Source organism: Glossina fuscipes, unplaced genomic scaffold (genome assembly GCF_014805625.2).
Source record: "Glossina fuscipes isolate IAEA_lab_2018 unplaced genomic scaffold, Yale_Gfus_2 111, whole genome shotgun sequence".
Lineage (NCBI taxonomy): Eukaryota > Metazoa > Arthropoda > Insecta > Diptera > Glossinidae > Glossina > Glossina fuscipes.
In genome coordinates, this window is record NW_023998454.1 from 2,624,224 (window position 1) to 2,639,141 (window position 14,918).

General features: G+C 32.6%; 2 protein-coding genes and 1 non-coding gene across 6 annotated transcripts; all 3 read left to right on the top strand.

The window, feature by feature from the left end:
- Window positions 1-70: 70 nt before the first annotated feature.
- LOC119638986 (probable fatty acid-binding protein) lies at window positions 71-8,859 on the top strand. The gene is made up of 3 exons (XM_038036162.1): window positions 71-246; window positions 8,336-8,607; window positions 8,679-8,859. The coding sequence occupies exons 1-3, from the start codon at window positions 171-173 to the stop codon at window positions 8,727-8,729; spliced, it is 399 nt and encodes a 132-aa protein (XP_037892090.1). The 5' UTR covers window positions 71-170; the 3' UTR covers window positions 8,730-8,859.
- LOC119639086 lies at window positions 6,521-6,720 on the top strand. Its single transcript, XR_005247525.1, has one exon. It is a non-coding gene; the product is annotated as a U2 spliceosomal RNA (small nuclear RNA).
- Window positions 8,860-12,339: 3,480 nt separating the features above from the next.
- Window positions 12,340-14,169, top strand: LOC119638968 (putative tricarboxylate transport protein, mitochondrial). Of its 4 annotated transcripts, none has more exons than XM_038036127.1 (5): window positions 12,340-12,454; window positions 12,816-13,004; window positions 13,063-13,189; window positions 13,252-13,472; window positions 13,543-14,169. In XM_038036127.1, exons 2-5 carry the CDS (start codon window positions 12,818-12,820, stop codon window positions 13,962-13,964), a joined length of 957 nt encoding a protein of 318 aa, XP_037892055.1. In that variant the 5' UTR covers window positions 12,340-12,454; window positions 12,816-12,817; the 3' UTR covers window positions 13,965-14,169. The 4 variants fall into 4 exon arrangements, with proteins under 4 accessions (XP_037892055.1, XP_037892056.1, XP_037892057.1 ...); XM_038036128.1 differs by having other exon boundaries at window positions 12,340-12,447; XM_038036129.1 differs by lacking the exon at window positions 12,340-12,454 and adding an exon at window positions 12,483-12,643.
- The last annotated feature ends 749 nt before the right edge of the window (window positions 14,170-14,918 follow it).

Consider the following 14,918-nt stretch of genomic DNA (forward strand, 5'->3'; position numbering starts at 1 on the left):
TTGGTATAATCAAGGAAATCTCTCTCAGAGCAAACAAAATTTTACAATAACAAAAAGACTTTGGTATAAAAAAGACTTTTTCTGTTTTACTTTTCTAGTGTTGTTAGTGTTGGCGAGAAGTATTTTTTGCATTCAATTTTATTCGGAATTATATAGAATTTATTAAAAAGATGACTAGTTGCTGGGAAGGAAAAAAATATAAATTAGAAAAAAGCGAAAACTTTGATGAATACATGAAAGAATTAGGTAAGTTTAAGCATTTCATCTTTCCGATAAAAGACTATGAACAATTATCAACCGTTATACCGCTGCTATATTTTTTAAACGAAAAAAATAAAAAATACAAACCGCAAGATATACAATTGCTAGAATTGCAGATACGTCGAGAACAAAAGCGTGTGTCATAGTTTCCTTTTTTTATATCGATTGTCTTGACCCTTGCTTCATCATATTTGCGAAATCTAAAGTTCGCGCATGAGACGTCTTAAATTTCCAGGTACAGCTTGCTTTATATTTTACAATTTTAAATTTATAAGAAACACTAGAACTAAATGCCGGCCGGCTTTTATCTTTTTTTCATTTTTACATAAATATTTCGTTTAAAGAAAAACCTGTTTAAAATTTTCGTCCAGTTTTTTTTTCTTTTTTTGATAACAATTGGTATAATTTTGCAAAGTTTTGATTCAAAGAAAAGTAGAAAGCAATTTTCTTTTATTTTCTTTTATTTTGAAAGGTTAATTTGAAAATTATTTCGTATTCGTTTGATCCCGTCGATTCATATACGTTTTTTGGCGTTTGGGACTAATTACCTTTTTTCTAATTGGCTCAAATATATGTTAGAAAAAGTTCGGCCAAAGGCAGTCTGTGTACAATTAGCTCCATTTAACTTTTATGATATGTTTTCCCGTAGTCACATTTAATATTCGTAGGATTTTAAGTTATGAGTATATGATCCGTGGTGGTCGTTGTGTTAGATCAACTAATATTCTCAGTCAAGTGATAATCCGTATAGTGTGATGTTATTAAAATAGTGATAGTTAAGTAAAAAAGTGATAGTTATTAAAATAATTGTAGTGAAAAGTAATGGGGTCGTTGATTTTGCTTTGCATTGCTTAGTATATTAGATTCAACGCGTGTCGAAAATTCCAAAGTGCATTTACTTCAAGTTCTATATTGAACATTTTTTTAATAAAAATAAACGAACTCATCAGAAAATGTAATTGTTGACAATAGCATAGAAACAAGACTGTACATGGGAGGTTTGCAATTATTTTGCAGATACACATGGCAATGACAGCTAAAAAAGAGACTACAAGTCGTAAAAACGTTTAGTTGAAGATATCCTAACGTAAAGAATTGGAAAATAAATAAAAAAGCAGAATCATGGACTTGAGTGGGAGTGGGTTTTGGAATTATTGGTATTATTAACCTACCGACGTGCGACCAGCTAAATCGATGTACCAGAATTTATATCAAATAAAAAATGTGTATAAAGTGTTGCAAAGAAAGATGGGCCTAAGGATAAAATACATTTGAAACCCTAAATACATTTTGAAAGCCTAAAAAGCCTATTGATTTGTGTTAAACAACTTCACGAAGGGATTAAGTACATTATGGTATCACCATAATCAAAAATTGCAAGAGAAGTAACACAACTCTAAAACTTTATCCATATGTCGTTGATGGGCGTAGAAATCGATTCATTCATTTAAATAGTATATCTTATAAAAGCTTGGAAGTGGAACGCATATAGGAAAAGCCGATGGGTAACGGTATTGAATGTTGCATTTATCCAAATAACTGATGCAAAATTTATCTTAGCAAAGTTTTGTTTAATGTACATGTTTTCTTCCTAATTGCTAGAAATTTATTTGAAACTCAAACGTAGTGATCTGAAAGCCAATATTTTCCCTCTTTAGTAAGCTATTGTTCATGTCTATCTATTTTAAAATTAATCTGTAGAAGCATTTCGAAACTGTGTTAATCGGCTGCATGAGTCTAACTTATTGGAGATTCCCTTGACAAAAATGTTTTTTATTTTTCAAAAGTAATAAAAAGTTGGTGTTTTGTTCACCCCTCATAAATTATAGCAGAAAAATTTGAACGTATATCCTATGGGCGAGGCTTTAGTAGCTGTACAAAAATAAGAAAAACTGACCACGCCTACCCAATATTATGGTGCATCAACATATAAATCTTTTTTCAATGCTTTTCTAACGCTCAGAAGCAAGCTTCAAAAAAAGAAGAAGATGAAAAAATGTACGAAACAGATCAAAAAACGCGCCTTTAACACACCTACACATCTATACAATCAAAGCTGAGGACAGCTTTGCTTTCCGCGCCTTTTGTTCGTTGCTCATAAACTACAATAGACCCACGATATGAATTTCCACAAAATTATTCTACAAAAATGGAAGAAAGTCAGCCATGCTTATTCAATATTATGCATCGTGCAAATTTATGCTAGATTGTCCGCGAAGAGTTCTCTATGCACAGAATAACTTAAGATGTAGATTTTTTTCCCCTTTAAACTTTTGCTTCCTCAACTTGCGGATTAGGCTTGTGCTTCTTATCCGTATCCAATACATTGCTTTCGACGTACGTTATTAGTTCGTCAAAGTTAGATGGCAAAGCTTTAACCATCACTTTTAATAATTAATCAATTAATTAATTTAAAGCAAATAGATCAGTATGAGTGAATAACTCTACCCTAGATGTGTAATAATTTTATTAAATATTTTGGGTGTTCCATTATGAAGTACAGTAGTAAGTATTTAAGGGGGCCAACGTTGTATTTTGTTTTAACCGGTTAGTAATACTATGTCAAACATCAAAGTATTACGTGTACATATTATTTATTTTATTGATGATGGCGTACATTTTTTAAACGAGTTTTGTAAAAAGTAAGTGGTATAAATATTAAAAAATTTTCGTTTCAATCGAAGATAAAATTCTTTCCCATGGACTTTGTATTTAGGGACTTCATTTACGTCTTGTTGGTTTCATATCTTCAATTCTTTATAATACACTTGAACTTTAATATTTCGAATAAATAATTGCAAGACGAAGGTTTTATTTACTTATTTATTTTATTTATTAACATTAAGTTATAAACTTCAAACATTAAATGTGGTAAACGTAGTGTAAAAAAAAGAAAGATATGGATTCAGGGGTCTTAAACTTAGTGAAAATATCGGTTTATGATAGAAAATTTTTTATCGTTCATACGTATATACATACACAAACAAACAGTTTAAAACTTTCTTATCTATATTTCAATATTTATTTTAAATATTTTTTATGACCTGTCGTAGGGTATTGTTTTCGCAAAATCGAAACAAATCCGAAAAAGCGATAATTAATGACACTAATGGGATATGTGTGTCTGCGTGTGTATGTGCGCAAATTTTTATGATTATTTTCTTTAGCTAAAATACGCTGATAAGAACCTTTTGCCTCGGCTCGTATGTGCTATATTTTCTTAAATTGAAGCAAGCAAAAAAAGAAAGAAAAAACCAACACTTAAAAGACGCTGCAAAAAGATTTTGCACTCATTCCGATACATTAACACAAATTTTCTTCAATCTTGTCTAGAAAAAGAAGAACAAAACATTATATCAACTTCAGGCAATTGAAAGTCTTTTAAATTCAATTAAGATGACTGTAAAGAACTCACTGATGATCAATGGCATCATGATAAGTGACTAATTTAAGTTCTTTTCTTTATTTATTTATTTTTTTTTTCGGTTCCCACCTTTATTGACAAGGAAACGAGACAACAAATCAGTATTATAGCAATGTCAGGGGGTGACAAGAGTGGGCAGATAGTTCATAACTGAAATGCAAAGATCACGTGATATAATATAATTTCATTATACCCACTTACTTACTATTCTCCTATGGGTACACACACACACACACACACACACACACATTGTATTTACATTTATTTACAATGAAGTTGACCATCGCTGTGTGTTGGCTGTTGGATATGTTGGGCATCAAAAGCATAAGATCAAAACTTAATTTATTTAATCAATTTTGACGAGAGAAGTCATATGATATGAACACTAGCGTGTGCTAGTGTTCATAAGCGCACAGTGATGGGAAAAAATTCTTCCTCAGCCTTGTGTTTTCATTCTATTATTATCTTGAAACATTTAATAGTAAAACGTTAATAGTTAATAGTTCCCCATAACTATTAATTAATAGACAGGAAGACATGTTTAAAAAAGCTGTAAAATTAAATCAACTTGTAAATTTTTTATTCAGTCTTTAAGAAAGCGAACATGTTTTACTGGTCGCACGCTCGCTACGCAAAGAAACGTGATTGTCAAGAGCGAATGGCAAAGGTGGTTTTCAAATTCGCATCGGTCATGCGTTGTCCATGCATTGAAACCAGGATTACGGTCTCAACAAGTTGTCCAAAAACTTACGCATTACATTTCTTTTCAATACTCTCAATGCAATCGCACTATAATTACGTGTCATGAAGCAAACTTCTCGAAAGTTTCTTACGGATGGAAGTCCGATTCAACAACACTCCTCTTGTCTTCTTTATACTTTTTTAGTTCCATTTATCGTTGTTTAATTCAGTTATTCATTTTATAATCCAAGTTTCTTAAGACTTAAATGCGTATATTGCAATCACTAACGCGGGTTATGTGCGGGGAATTAGACAATGCTGAATTTTCAATTCGCTTAGTCACACACAACCATACATGCAAATATACGAGTGCGAGTTTTGTCAGAATTGGTGCCTTGATAGAATGAAATGATTGTAGGTCACCATTGAAAGTCAATACAATTATTAAAAAAAAAATAGTAAAAAAACTATGCGCGTATATTATCCATTCAATTCTGCGAAGTAAGTTCCAAAATATGTCTTAAGCGGGTTTCTTGGTTGCTTTGTAGCTTACACAATATATGGTACGCGGATATATTGATTATTATTATTATTAAGTTTGTAGGAATGCATGTAAAAAGGATCTAAGGTAGATCGCCTTTTTAAGATTCAATCTCTGAATCGATTTAAGATTGTCTGCACATCAGGCGGTCTTGTTTTCCTTTGGTCAAACAAGTCGCACTTTTTGGGACATTACGACGGAATTCGGACGAAGGACGAATGCTATTGAAAATAATTTGGACTGGACAACGTTTTCAAACATTTCACACATAAGACTTTGTTTCAAAAGGTCATTTTATAAATAACTGTATTAAGCGAAGTGATGCGGTATAGTTAGTAGCAGGCCGTGGTCCAGTATAGTGTTTATCAGTAAAATTTTGCTCGATATGTGAGCGAATAATTTCTCGAAATGCTAAGATGAATCGGCTATTTCTGGCCAGAATCGTGGTAATATTTTACTTTACTTACTTACTTACTTACTTACTTTACCCACTTTTTCACATAAAATTTATGTGAGCTTCACTTTTAATAAAAATGTAGATTGTTTATTATCCATTTTTTTACCTTTGAAAAGAACGTATAGATTATATACCCGGACGGACGAGACTATCCATGCACAGAGTTTCTTCGATTTTCAAATTTTTGAAACTTCACTGCCGTCATAGCTAAAATACTAGAGTATATAATCTGAAAATATTTGTATTAAGTTTATTCTACGATAAACATTCCCCTGAATGCAAAAATAAAGATATCGGCTTCAAAGTCGCCACACATGTCAGAAATTCATGCATGCATGATATAGTATTAAGAATTGTTTAAGTCAACGTAAAGTGAGAAAAAATGTGCTTTTCCTCTTTACAAGCAGAAAAATGGCTACAATTGGCCACGGCGACACTATATTATAGAGTATCAGTAGAAATTTCATTCGTTCATGAAAACGTCTGCAACATAAACGAGGCTTCAGAAACGATATAAAGAATATATATTTTTCATTATCAAGGAGAAAGTCGATCTGGACATGTTTGGTTTTTAGTCTGTCCATGTGGACTGGTCTCAAAAATGAAGATATCGATTTCAAATCTGGTAAAAAAGTTTAAAAGCAAGAAGATCGGTATAACCAGCATGTGAAATCAGCCAAAAATTTGCCGCATTGATTCAGATAATGGGGCCTTGCTTCTAGGGTCAATCAAATCAATATTTTAGAATTATTAGAAACTTAGTCAAACTCCTGCAGCTCATGTGGTAAATCGACTACAAACAAATGCTAGACATTCCGATGCCACTTTTTGATTCCGCTTTTTGTTGCCAGCTGTTGAAAGTGTCAACTTTATCTTAAACAAATAATAAAGGCTCAAGTCGAAAAGTTTATAATACCGTTAACGGTGGAAATCACTCTATGAAACAAAAGCTTTTGCTTATGTTCCTATGGCACACGTTTCATCCTGCTGTATGAAATTTTTTGATAAAATTTTTAATGAAATTTTAAAAAAATATAAATTTGCAACTTTTCTTATAGAATTTTGTAATCGCCGCGCTCATAGTGCAGCAAAAAAATTTTATTTTCGACCACGCCTATCCAATATTACAGAATACAGAAATTTCATTTTTTTTCTTATCGCTTCTTGGCCTTTATGGCTAAGATCAAAGTGTAGTATCTGTTCTTTTTTTTTTCTTTGAGATTCTCTAAAGAAAAGGATCGTAGATATAAAGGATTCAGCCACAGCCGAGTATTATCTTCTTACTTGTGAGGCAATTGCTTATAAGATCAAAAGCCGATAGCCTTAGATGCTAGTGCTTTTAAGAGTTTAGTCTTAGAATTTATTTCTCTGGCGAAATTAATAATAATAATAATAAAATCAAGAGCCTTTCCTCCTTCCTGTTTGCGACTTATCGAGTGGATGTAATAAGTAATGGTGATATTTGGCCAAGCCTTCTATTAGTCATGTTGTCAATTATCTGAGGAAATTTTTTGTGTGTTTTGTTATTAATTTTAGAACGATGTCGTCGTATATGCTGCAGTTTTTTCGCAAAAAAAAATAATGAAGATTTCTAAAGCTTTAATACGCTTATGCGGGGAGGTCATTTTGCCCCATTAGTGCATATTCACCGCATTGTTTAATGCAAATATGTTTGCATAATGGGTTTATAGAAATGCAAAGAGCACACAAACGTATCCATAAATATCTGAATAACGGCAGTGGCTTAGGAATTTGTTATGCATGTAAGCAAAACCGTCAAACTGAAGTTTTTTGCGATCACGTTATGAATGATATTTATTATAATAGTTAGAGGAAATCAACAATAAAAAAAAATTCCTTTCAAGTGTAGTCTTTGCGATGAATAGGAGTGATTAAAAGGAAGGAGGGAGGGGGTCGTGCAGACAATATGCAATTTATTTGATTTATTATTTTTCTTCTTATTGTAATTTGATACAATTAAATGTGTCAAAATGTAAAAAAGAAGGCGTTGAAATCAAAATGTTTCCTTAATTAAATTAAATTGAATTTGATTTTATCTTCCTTTGAGAGCTGTTCTTAAACGTTCAGGCACACATATCAGTTGTATTCTTCCACTATGATATGCACGAGTAGAGACTTTAGTTTAAGAAACTTATCTCCCTATAGATTTATTTGTGAACTAACTTTTTCTCAATATTTGTCTCTTTAGCTGGCCCTCTTATGAACTGCAGCGTTTAGTTGAAACTATATAATCCAGAAATACAATTTTGTGAATTTATTTCCAAAATGCATCACAAATTCTCACACTTCCCAAGAACGAAAGGTATTCAGCCATCTAGCCGTACTTTTCTTCATTCCACGCTGGAAGGGGCAGGGGAACTTTGTTGGTTATTTTAATTTAATTTTTCGCTTGTCGAAGCAATTTCAGTCGAAGCTTAGGCAAAGTTCAACCTAACACATATAAAATTACTTTGAATCAGCCACTTCTTAAACAAAATATCGATAGTTCGCAAATGTTACTGAAAGATTCGATTTTGAGCTCGTGTTTCAATTTTGATTTTCCCACAAAGGATAAAAGGAAGTGAACTAATCGAGTCCAACTAGACCTGTTTCAATTATTACTGTCAACGTTGCTTAGACTGCACTTAGAGTGCTATCTTGAATATCTTTTACGTAAATTAACCACGTGGAAGATTTAGAGGTGGGGCGGAAAGGTATAATTTTTTGTAAGATTATGTTTTTGCGTTTGTTTAACCACAGTTTGTAATCTAATATATAATGTAGTGTAAAGAATAAAAAAACAAAAAGATTGTCATAAATTGTGGTTTTCAGTTTAATTACTATTCGTTCAGTTAACTATAGAAATATCATATATCTGTGGAAAATGTGTTTTTTTGCCAAGTTTAACCTTGAATTTCTTTTCATTCATTTTAAACGTTTTAACTGTTTTCATTAATATTTTTATTTGAAGGTGTCGGCATGGTTTTACGCAAGATGGGCAACTCCGTTAGTCCTACCGTTGAATTGAAGCTAGATGGTGAAAAATATTCACTAACTACCTCATCGACCTTTAAAACCTCGACCATTACGTTTAAATTGGGCGAGGAATTCGATGAGGAGACCTTGGATGGTCGCAAAGTTAAATCTATTTGCACTATGGACGGCAATACATTAATACAAGAGCAGAAAGGTGATAAGCCTTCCAAAATAATACGCGAATTTAAAGAAGATGAGTTAATTACTGTAAGTGTTCAATATGTTATGAAAATGGCTTAAAAGTGTGATTTTTTCTTAATTACTTTTCTAATCCACAGACGCTTACCCTTGGAGACATTAAATCGGTCCGTGTGTACAAAGCGATCTAAATACGTAGCTAGTTTTTTTTTTTTTTTTTTTTTTTATAACCAAATATCCGATTATATATTGCCTGCCAATATTTCAATAGTAGTAATCCTGGAGAAATGGCTGTTCGTTGACTGAAATTTATTAAATCCATTTATTCCTTTCCTATACTTGTGGTTGTTATTTTCTATAACAGCATTATGCTCTTTTGCTCTGTTTTTCGCATATGTATAAGATATTTAAAGCTGAATGTAAAACATTATTTAACTTGTTTCTTTCCCCATTGAACACTTCTAAGTTCGGGAGAAATTTTTTTTTTACACAATTGAAAATTTGCATTTAAAGAGAAGTTTATGAAATGAAATAAAGATGAGTTTAGTTGAAATACATAAATAAAAGCAGTCTTTTTATTCCAGTGGAATGCAAGTCGCCCACCATTGATATAGCAACGCAAATATTCTACTTGGAATTCGATATTTATAATGAAAAAATTCGAGAGTACGCAATTATTACGTAGGACTTTTATTTATTACGATTGTGTGCCATACTTTCAGGCTAACATAAAATAATACGCATATTACCGGAGACAACAAAAATATGCAGATGGTTCGAAATTTAATACAAAATTCAAATAGGGAGATTAATACGGCCTTTTTCTGCTATGAGTAACAGTAGTAACAGTGTTAATTAACAGCACTCTGACATGTTGCTCTTTCAATTTCATTATTTGCATGGCCACAGATTCTGTTAATAGTTTCTTGAATCGAACAAGGAAATATGTTATTTCGAAAATTTAGCCAGTATGTCCTGGAAACAATATTCGAAAACATAAGAAAGCACTGCGGAGCTCACGAAGATTTCTCGAGATTACGTAGTAAAAATCAAATACAACTAATTTTATGATAAAAGCTTCTACGGTGGGTGAAATAGAAGGTTGTAGTTAAATTAACATCTAATTTGCACTTAAAAAATATTGATTATTCAATTACCTTGAGAAAATATCCAATTAAAGAAGTATAATGTTCCAATAAAAGATTAGAAAAAATTATTTTCATTTTATATTAAATAAATCTGTATAAAAACAAAATGTATATAAAAGAATGATTGAATGATTGCTTTTGTTTCTTTTTGAATTTCACATAAAGCATTAGCTAATAACCAAACCAATACCGTCTAGAAACCGTTCATGTTCCACAAATACCGTTTGTTAACCGTTCATGTCTCACAAACCGCTAATAAAGAAAATTACATCGATTATGATAATTATGCTAAAAATGAAATATGTTGGAAGTTAAAGAAAGAGTGTATTGGAATTGCAATATTTATTCAAAATTTTAGATTAATTAAATTGTTTTATGCATTGACGAATCGTTGAGTACAGTGTTATGGTCTAGAGCGTCTTTCTGATCAATATATCTGTTTAAGAACACCACACGTAGCCGTTTATCCATTTCTCCCTATCAGTAGTTATAAGATTATACCCAGTCTCCATAAGAAGCGAATTTTGGATCAAGTATGGATAAATAAGAAAACTTTATAGTTTTCTATTTTTCTTTTTTCAATTCTTAAAATAAATACCGAAATAAATAAAAGGTGCATTTTGTTTCTGTTGTATACTGCCATGCTGTGGAAATTAAGCCAATCAAAATTCATGCATAATGTGGTAAGATTTTTTTAACCATGACTGCGAGGAAATATATTTTATGCATTTTATCTTTATTATCCGCCATATCTTTAAGTTTCGATTGCAATGCACGATGTAAAAAAGAAATATATTGCATCGATTGTAAGCAAAAAATTTTTCTTTAATCATCAAATTAAAAAAAAGTATTGTGAAGCTGTAGCTGAGAGTTGAACTCGGTCGTTAGAGAGTAGCAGGTGCCAAAACGCCGACCAGCTTGCGCACCATAATTTCAATAAGATTACCAGCACATTTAGCGTAACCGGCAATCTTTCTATCCTCCATAGGCCTCTCGACTTGCTATTTTATATATATTGGCATCTCTGTACTTCAAGTGTTGCAAATCATTTCTAGTCAAGGGATATTTGCGACGATTATAGCCAATTGGCGGATTAATTGCACACAATGTACGTATTCACTAATCCAATGTACCACAATGTCCATAACATCTTCCTTCAGCTGGATTTATACTTTATTTACAGTATGAATGTCGTGAAATGCCATTTCCAACGTGTATTATTATAGGAAGTGTATTGGTTATCGAGTTTGTTTGCTCTGTGCGTGCAGAAAAGACGTGAGAAATGTTCTCTTATGCAGCAGAAAGAAGCAGCTAAATTATTCACTGGCTCTCAACAAGGTTTAAAAAGTTGTAGTAAAAAATTAGCATCCGCAGAAATCCAAAGTATGTTGCAAAAGCGCAAGAAAAGAGAAAGAAAGTTTTCCGCGAATATTTGCATAGTTAATGCGTACTCCATATCCAAAAAAATAAAAAATGTAAATAGCCCTTAAACTCTCCATTGGCCTGATAAGTTATACTTACTTGTTTTTCTGTCGAAAACATGATTTTAAAGGGGGCAGGTAAAGTCCGTTGGAAAGTAATATGGAGGCAACACCATGTAAAAATGCCGGATAAAACATTGTATTAGGACGGAAATCATGATCATCATTAGCAAAAAAAAATTTACAATTTCAAAAAACGTTTAGGGGGAGAATTTTCCTGTGCTTTTATTTATTTTCATAGAAAGATATCCAGCTTTCGTTTTGCAAACATTATTATACTTTATGATATTTATGAAAAAAAAATCGAAGAACAATTATTGCCTATGTTATGGAGTTGAGGAAAAAAATAATAAACAAATATATAGTGCTTATGATGTCCATTCAGTAGCCATGGTGTGCGAAGATTTGAAACATGTTTATATATATGCAGTCATAGTCAACCAATCGTTCGTTTTCTCCATAATCTGATCAAAAACCAGTTTCAAAATAACTAATTTATGTTCGTTTTTCATATTCATTCTGCTGCGTACATTTCATATTGGTACAGGTATACTTCAAAACTTTCAATTTTGGAGTTGTATAGGTATGGCGTGTCTGCGTTGTAATTTTTGTCGGTCTGTAAAATCTCTTCCTTTTAAAAATCTGCATATTTGGTATGGTACGGTTTCAACATCGAATGTGACCCATTCCCCAGAAAATGGCAAATACCGAACTGTTTGATTTCACAAAGGTAGTGACCAGCTAATACAAGAACCCTAAACGAATAAGGATTTTTCAAAAAAGTTTGCAAGTACGTTAGAAAGGAAATTATGTGTTTCAAGCGTTTCCTCCCGCAACGAAACTCGGTAACAGATCTCATTTGTTCATGAATTCTTCTCTGCAAGCGTAGCTAATTAGGACATCACATTTCTGATGTTTTAGTTTTTTTTTTGGTTCAGTTCGCGAGCACCCTTAACACCTTGGCATTGATAATATTGCAATTCGTAATAAGTTACGCTGTAAAATATTATTACCATTGATAGCGCAAAGGGGGTCTTTCCAAAAATTTTTTTCGCTGCTATAAATGAGTACAAGCACTGAGCGTAGAAAAGTAGGGAAACTCTTAAGCTAATTATGCTATGCGCGAGAGACGGAGCGACAAATACATAAACGTATTTGAAAGTATTTATGGAAAACGGGCAAAGTTAAATAAATAGTTTTTCTTGTGTGTTCGACGTGTACAAAAATTTTTTATCAGTTGGCAGTTGTGTTACAAGGTTTACCGGCTTCCGTCTAAAGAGGTTTCATGTAAATTTGTTTTGTTTTCTTTAGTTACGTTCATTTAACAAAAAGAAAAAACATAAAGAGAATATTTATGTAGTTCATAAAGATATCCTTAAGGTTTTCATTCATGATTAGCTGTTTTGCTATTAAACTGTCATGACTTTATCGATTTTTCCTTAACTATGCTTAGAAGGAAGTAAAAGTTAACATGGAGTGAGTGCGTATGCCGTAATAAACCACTTTACAGAGTGGACGTTATTTATAGATTTAAATTAAAACGAGATAAGAATGAATATTTGATCCCTAAAAGCATGCTATAGAAGATGAAAGAAGATGCAAGCAACATTTATATTTCCTCAGTTGATTCTATTGAATCGTTTTTCAGCTATGGCTAAGCCAATACCAATGCCCTTTTTTCAAAGACCTTGGCTGATGCAGCAAGGAGCAGCTGCAGCGGAAGGCGGCAATAAAGGTTTAAAAGGCATTTTAGCGGGTGGCATAACAGGTGGCATTGAGATTTGCATAACTTACCCCACCGAGTACATTAAGACTCAGTTGCAGTTGGACGAAAAAGGTGAATATTCCCTTTATATAGGCATAATAAGTGACTCATAAGTATAACATATATCTAGGTGATCGTAAAAGATATAGCGGTGTTACGGATTGTATAAGAAAGACTGTTATTCAAAGAGGTTTCTTTGGTCTCTATCGAGGCTTGAGCGTTTTATTATACGGCAGCATACCGAAGACGGCCAGCAGGTAATGTTGTGTCATTTTGTCGCCAAACATTTGTTACAATGTCGTTATTTCCTATATTCAAGATTTGGAGCCTTTGAAACTCTAAAAGACCACATGGCTGATAATGGTCAATTAAGTATTTTCTCTAAATTACTATGCGGCTTAGGTGCGGGCATATGCGAAGCTGTGATTGCCGTAACACCTATGGAGACTATCAAAGTCAAATTCATTAATGACCAACGTACAGCGAAGCCTCAATTTAAAGGGTTTTTTCATGGCGTTGGACGTATTATTTGTAACGACGGTAAGTATCCATTTTTCGATATATTACAAAGAGTCATTTGCCAGTCATTCAGAGCGTTTTTTCCAAAAAGGCATCGGTGGAATTTACAAAGGAGTGACAGCTACTATCCTAAAACAAGGTTCCAATCAGGCTATACGTTTCTTTGTTGTGGAATCGCTTAAGGATTCATACAAGGCTAAAAATCCCCAAAAACCGGTTCCTAAATTATTAGTAGGAGCTTTCGGTTTTATAGCTGGCGCTGCTTCGGTTTTGTGCAATACTCCCCTGGACGTAATTAAAACACGCATGCAGGGATTAGAAGCAGCTAAATACCATAGTACAGCCAATTGCGCTTTAAAAATTTGGCATAACGAAGGCATTTCCGCCTTCTATAAAGGTACTGTACCGCGCCTAAGTCGTGTCTGCCTGGATGTTGCTTTCACTTTTATGATTTATGATTCTTTCATGGATGTATTCAACAGAGTTTGGTACACAACAGACGAAATCAATTAATTTGAAGCATTTCTTTTTGAAAAATATACAAGCAAAAGTATAAATTGATAAAACCTATTTTTAAGATAATCTTTATATTTATGTAATTTATATATGTATATTTTTTATATGTATACCTAACTATTATATGCATGAACATTTTCTTGTTAACTGCAAACTAAACATTTTTTTTGAGCAAACTTTAAGGCTTTAAGGCTAAGAATCCAAAAAAAACTTTTTTTTTTGAATGGTGTGAAAATAAACATAGCCTACTATATAATTTCAAGGCTTTTTGCTGCATTGTAGTTGTGAAAAGTTCCCAACCAATTATGGATAAATTGTTAACGGATCTTAAGAGCTTCCACAAGTTCGTAAATGGTAAAAGGAAGATAACTGATACTCCAACTCGTATGCAATGTGAGAATTGTCAGTCGTCTAACAGGTTCGTTATTTCCAAAATGTTGTTAACAACCAATTTATCTGCCGAAACTCGCTCTCCGGCGATTCACAGGCCCTTTCAACCGAATTTATATCTCTTGACCTTCCACTATCAACCGAGTCTACACGCGTTTATTTTTAATACCACTTATTTTTGTAGTCACCAAAATTCGTTATATATTCTGACACTTACACTTTACGGATACTTTGCACCTTACAAATTATGAATCATTTACTTTACTCAGTGAAGTTAATAAATTGACAAAATTGACTATTTATTCTGGCGCTTGTCCTACACGAACACTTTGGACATTATAATAAAAAACCATTAGGTACCGACCGATCGTTAAGGATTATTAATTCTTATCCTTAACATTTTTACAATTAGACATCCAATATTCAGCCATATTAATATTAACACTCTTATATGGCCAAACACAGCGACTACGATCACCAAGTTCACTCAAAAGCATTATTATCTTACAACTTAGCCACTTGTGCGAGTATATTTTACATCGAGCAAACAAGCTTTCATTG